The sequence below is a fragment of the Sycon ciliatum genome, chromosome 1 (assembly GCF_964019385.1).
Source record: "Sycon ciliatum chromosome 1, ocSycCili1.1, whole genome shotgun sequence".
Taxonomy (NCBI): Eukaryota; Metazoa; Porifera; class Calcarea; order Leucosolenida; family Sycettidae; genus Sycon; species Sycon ciliatum.
Window position 1 is genome coordinate 48,389,228 of NC_088643.1, and position 6,538 is coordinate 48,395,765.

The window sequence follows — 6,538 nt, forward strand, 5'->3', positions numbered from 1 at the left end:
AGAGAGAGATGAAGCCCTATCTCTCCCTCTCTGTCTGTCTCCCTCTGTCTCTCTCAAGGCTTTCTTTTTAAAACCTGTTTATTGTTTATTTAAAATCAGATTAGAAAAAGGAGATCCATTGTGAGGAAAAGAAAAAGAAGATTTATATAATAATAAACAATGAAGTTCGGAATCCTGTCAAGGAATGCATACACTGGGAGTATGAGTTTTTAGGATAACACAGAATATTAACAAAGTATTCGAGTAATAAATATCTGAACAATTGCAATCCTCGCAGCCATACTTGTTGGTCAATCTCACAGTTTCTAGCTGTTCGTTTGACTTGAAATAATATGAGCTAGGTTATACATGTACAAGACTTTGTGCACTCTCAATGTACTCTCAAAGTAACGCTTCTATTACCACGTAGGTTTTCTCAAGATATTTTCAAGGTGTGAGTTACGAAATTAGATTAGCAACTATGATGGCATTAGTAGACACAGTTGGTTGCTCCTGAATGGAGCTCACGGTTCCTGCTGACCTTGACACTTGACAGACTCACGACTGCCATCCAGGGCACACAAGGGGCCTTTCGAAGCTCCCATTCGGCAAACCTGCTAGGCGAATTCATCCCTCACCATTTTAGCTTCAGGAGACAATGATGTTTGCGCTCCAGGAGCATTACATTCTATGGTGCTCAAGCAGCTCAAATATCACCCGGGACACAAACGTACACTGATGCTCCGTTTCCAGCGCGACAAACATCTTGTGAGGCCTTGGGTAGCAGCGTGGGTCAGCGTCGCTCATGGAGTGGTGCAAGACACCAAGAGCCAGTAGCTATTCACACGACTGTCACTCCCAGCAACTAGTGGCACATCCACACGAGGGACCACAATACGAACGTAGAAGTAGTGATTTCGGCGGTGAGAAGCAACGTTCAGCAGCAAAAACCCACAGGAGTAGCTATAGTCAATGGCTCAATTCTTAACACCTGCAGTGCATGCACAAGTGTGGAGTCAACACGTTCACTTGTTAACTTGTATCAAATCCTGCCAAGCTTGTGCCCTCTGCCGCCATACTGTTCAGTCTCACGTAACCCCACTCATCCTTGGGAAGCTCTCGCATTGGGCTCAGTCTATTCAGTTCTGCGGCCCTGCGTGTATCCATTCCTGCTCTATTGGTCAGCGTCACGTACCCGCACTCGTCCCTGGGAAGCTCTTGCACCCTGCTTGCCTCGTGTTCTGCCTCCATTGCACCCATTGGCGCCATTGTTGTCATGTCACTCGGCTTCAAGAAACCGTACTCATCCTTAGGAAGTGCTTGTGCCAAAAGGTTGCCTTGGCTAGTCCCGGAACTGGGGTTCATGTTAGGAGAGGGCAGTGACTTCACGGCTTCACCAGCGTCAGTCTGATCCAGCGACTCACTGCAAAACACACACACACACACACAACCATAGAGCAGAATATATTATGCAGAGCTCAGTGACCAGTCACAGTCCACGTGACCAGTCAAACAGTTACACATGCCCAAAAAGCAGTCACAGATTGGTCACAGAGTCCTACTTATAGACTACAGTACTCTTCCCGAGATTTGCTACATGCAGTATGAAGTCTGGTGAGGCCAGAGTCCAACGTCCTATATTGTGTGCGCATGTTTGTGTATGTGTGTGCGTGTGTGTGTGTGTGTGTGTGTATGTGTGCTGGAGTGGGGGGTATATCACCTGGCCAATAGCCAATACATACTCGAAGTGTACATGTGTTGATGTCATGGCAGCTCTATGATGTTGCTGCCAATGATTCCGTCAGGCATTGTCATGGCCTGGGTGACGGACAAACCTTGAAACAAGGCCGATTATGTCATGGATAGGTGCCAGTATCTCCATGTGTCTCCCGAGGTGTGGGTAATGAGCGAGTGGATGCTGTTCAAAAACCATGCAGCTAGAAAATGAACCTCTGTCTCTATCAGATCACGTAAATCACAACGTGCTTTTGTATCTTGTGACCAGACTCTCCCATACCTTGTTATCGTTGATTGGTCTACATGGGCAACATGTGAAGTCACTGTGTCAGTTGACCTAGTTGTAATCCTGCGCTCAGATGGCAGCAGGCCAGCTGGAAGTTGGCTGCCTGGCTGCTGTGCATAGGTCGCCATATTGCTACTCCCTGCTAAGCAGCATTGTGATACCGCTTGCTCGGAGGTGCAGCCAATCTGACGGACTGGCTCATGGGGCAGTACATCAACCTTGTGGCATGGAGCAATCCTAAGAAATTTTTGTGAAAACAGGCAAAAAGAAACATGGGCAATGAGCTAAACTAGCAACCCTTTCCTTACCCTAACTCTAGCCTCCTCCCACTCCCTGCCCCCCCCCCCACACACACACACACCCCCGGGCACACGCACACTGAGTAAATGAAAGGCCTTTGGATTGTTGCTTGCAATGGAATTCCCATATGTATGTGTAGATCCACATTCAGCACATACACACCTCGAACAATCTTACCATACCTTGAACCAGGAGCATATCCACTTCCTCTTCCTTCGGGTTGGCCAGATTTCGGTGATCGGCGCACTGTACTCGTGTCTATGTACGTTCCTTCTTCATCAGGAATGGCAACTTCACGACCAGTGGCTGCGTAGACAGTGCATGACAGTGCAATCTGATCGGGCAATGGCGGAGTCAGATTGCCCACATGAGCACTAGCAAAAGCAGCTGCAGGTGATTCTATGGTCAGTTTGCCTCCGTTGTCTCCGATGCCATGATCCCGATGCTGCTTCATGTTTTCAGTCGGTTTACTCAGACTGGCCCACATGTAAGCTATCCGCCGGTCGAATTTTTCCCATTCGTCAACAACCTCGTAGATACTGTCTTCTCCGCCTGTGCCCGGAGAGTAAGGCTGGACAACGCCGCCTACTTCATCACAGGCCCCGTCTTCCTCCTCTTCTTCCTCTTCAGTCGTCGGCGCAATGGGCTCAACTTCCTGGCGCTGGATGATGTCGCGCACCGTTGTGTGGATCTCCTGGGTGCGAAGAATGAAGTACTCGTAATTCAGGCGTTTTCTCCCGTCCCTATATGGCAACGAGCAAACATGGAAAGTATGGAACATGGGAACGTCTGGTGTCAGTGAGTCAGGATGATGGTCTGGTGTCAGTGAGTCAGGATGATGGTTTCATTGATTTTATTGTTATTGTAACCACTGACTGACAAAAGTTAATACCAAAGTTCTGAAAATAGCATGCTTCCAGAATATACATGCACCAGACGAAAATATCTCTGCATCAGAATTTTTTACGGACAAAGTTAAATGTTCTTTGATTAATGTGCAACAGTTGGGGAGGCCTATTGACACTAATGCAATCTTTGGATTTCGCAAATTGTCATCACCAAACAGAACACTGCAACTCACGTATGCCATCGGAAAAAAAACCTACTACACTACTGGATGTACATGTACAGGAACAGCTTGTGGAAAGTGAGGTCACAAGCCATGAACACATTCCGCGCCATGAACCGATTTTAATGTTGACTCCAGACGTTACACCTTCCACCTTGCCTAAACTCAATACTAGCAAGCCAGATACGAAAGAAGCGAATACTTTGAAATCCTCTGTGAGTCCAAATTTGACCTTGCCTAAAATTGTCAAAACTATACTCAGTATTAGGGGACCAATTTGCGACACGGAAATCAACGCAACAACATGTTACCACTTCAAAGTATCATATGCCTACTGCAAGTACATGCGCACTTTACTCCTTTAAAAAAGAAGTCGGTCAATGAGTATGCATCATGAGAGCTCACTATGACAGAGGGAGAATTCTGAATTACTTAGCTTACCTAGTATCCTCTTTGACCAGGTCTTTCAGGTCCGGATGTTGTTGTGTCATACGGGCAGTATAGGATCGCAAGCGTGTTGCCTGCATGACTGGTTCCGTAGCGAGCGGTCCTGCGGCCATTCCAAGCTCCTTGTCACGAGCGATGTCCCTCTCTAGCTGCGCTTTTGCTGCTTCAGCAGTGAGCAGAAGAGCGTGCGACTGGAATAGTGACTTGCATGCGCTGATGCCATGAATCTTGCGACAGTTGTCCATGACTGGGTCAAGAAAGGCAACGCCAGAGAGTTCCTTCCATGTGGACTTGTGGCTCTGCACATGCGTCTTGAAGTAGTTGCTGGCCAGCAATAACGAATTCTTCTCTCGGTCCCGTGTTTGTTTGACAATGCTATGCCAGGGTTGCGGAGGAACTGGCCGGCCCGGCAGGTTGAGTGACCGGTGAGCAAGATACAAGAACGGTTGATCCACGCCGTGGGTATGGTCTGCAGATGTGAAGAAAACCGGAATGGCATACTTGCCATTGATGACACTCAGTTTTCCTGAGGAGAATGTCTTGTCGCAACTGGAGAATGGCTTTAGGAAGACGTTCTGTTTTCGGTTTGGTGGCAAGAATGATGCAGGCAGTGCTGCTTCACTGGTTGGAGATGTTATACCCTGGAAATGCCTGACCACGTCGAATGCCCTGTCGAGGTGATATTTCCGCTTCGGCAATGTATCACACTTGGTCAGAGCTATCGCGCAGGCTTTCTTCTTTTTCTCGGGAATGTGCCTCCAGCACTCGGTGAAGATTTGCCACTGCAGTTTGCGTTGCTCGGCGGACTTGGATGGATCCAGGACAAACAAGTAACCATCAACGCCATCCTTGCCGGCATACTCTCGAGGAAGTGGCTGTGGAACCATGTCGATCACAGTGTACGCTTCGTCTTCTCCGAGAAACGAGCGGCAAGCGTAAGAATGCTTGCCCGGAGACTTCAGACTCGGCCTTGCTGCTCGCTTCTCATACTGGTCACCTCCAGCAAAGGTTTGACCCATACTGTCTTCCAGGAATGTAGTGTGTTCCACAACATTGATCTTCAAGTTGACCTTGTGTGAACTGAACTTTGCCCTGGGCAGGTACAGTCGCTTTGCAGCTCCAAAGTAGACGAAATGATCTCCATTGATTTCCGCCTCGGAGAAGTCAGTCTGGCTCAGCCAGTGCGAGTGATCGTGACCCAGTTCTAGCCAGGTATCCACGCCTGGATGAATGAATCTGCTACAGAGACTAGACTTGCCCACTCCACTCTCGCCATGATCCAGCATTGAGCAGCACGTCCCCAGGACGGCCAGTCTGCACTCCAGGGTGGAATACTTCTCCTCACTTTGCGGACGTCGGACATTTGCCATCTTGAGCCGAAATTTGGGATTCCCTCGGATTGCTCGTCGCTATCCTGTAGACCTACTAGTTGTGGATGCGGAGCGGCTGATTCTCTGTCTCAGAAACGGGTAATGCTCTCAACTTCTCGGCGAACAGCACAAAACGCACGTGCACTGACTGACACAGTCCTTCACTCGTGTAGTGGAGCGTTGTTCTTACAACTTGGACTGTGTTGTGCTGTGTCCTCAAGCCAAGCACAAGCCAAGCACAAGTGGGCAGTGTGCGACTCACTTTCTTCTGGAATACTACTACTAGCAATAGAGCGCCACACGTACCACCACCACTAGCACCACTAGTAGTACTAGTAGTGCTGGGGAACATCTGGTGAGGGAACTCGGGAAACCTAACACCTTACGAAGTAATGATTATTATGTGACTGACGGCTACTGTGACAGACTCAGTCACTTTACTTCACACACACACACACACACACACACACACACACACACACACACACACACACACACACACACACACACACACACACACACACACACACACACACACACACACACACACACACACACACACACACACTACTACTACTACTATGTACAACTGCCACAAAATGGCCACGTCACACACACACACACACACACATACGCCACGGACAGTCTCAGATTGTGGCGGCTTGTCAGCCATGCCATGCGCCAGGCCAGGGTGTTGGCCCTTACTGGCCTTAGGCGCTAGGCGGCAAGTAGCTTGATGCATTGACCCTCACTCAGTCCGAGTCACTGTCGCCTAGGCCCCCGATGCAACGCGGTTGTACACTGCTTGTTACAACTACCGGTAGTTATGCACATTAGGCATTTTCTGTCCTTTCACGCCGCTGTCACCTCAAACAGCAACAGTTACTGCTTGCAAAATGTTTATCCTTTGGCTTTGCGGCTACTACATGTAGATGTACATGTACACGTAGCACTACCAGTCCTGTACTTATTCTGCAATCTGAAGATCTACTGTGCTCTGACATTGCGGCCGTAAAAACTGCCTGGTCTAATCCTGAGCTAAGTCTGCGCTCTCAGTTATGCCTTGATTTTCTTTTGTGGGAGTTAGTTCCTGCTTTTTTGTGCCATGCTTTAGAACGTTCAGCTGAACTTGGGTCTTGCTTCAGCTTGCTTGAAAGTTTGGTTGGCTGTTGGCATGAGATGAAATTAATGAAACAGTAAACACAGTGGTAGTCTTCGTATACAGTAACGTTTGTGGGATTGCGGATCAAGACGTGCAAACACTGTTAGAAACACGGGATGAAAATAAAAATAATTTGCCGGAACCTCGAGCTCCCCCTCGTCTACACTGCACGTACTTCACCATACTTG

The 6,538-nt window shown here is 48.4% G+C and overlaps 1 protein-coding gene across 1 annotated transcript; it reads right to left on the reverse strand.

The window, feature by feature from the left end:
- Positions 1-60: 60 nt before the first annotated feature.
- Positions 61-5,587, reverse strand: LOC135830338 (uncharacterized). Its single transcript, XM_065342610.1, has 4 exons — positions 3,813-5,587; positions 2,485-3,045; positions 1,997-2,239; positions 61-1,402 (listed from the first exon to the last, which is right to left on the reverse strand). The coding sequence occupies exons 1-4, from the start codon at positions 5,186-5,188 to the stop codon at positions 1,012-1,014; spliced, it is 2,571 nt and encodes an 856-aa protein (XP_065198682.1). The 5' UTR covers positions 5,189-5,587; the 3' UTR covers positions 61-1,011.
- Between the last annotated feature and the right edge of the window lie 951 nt (positions 5,588-6,538).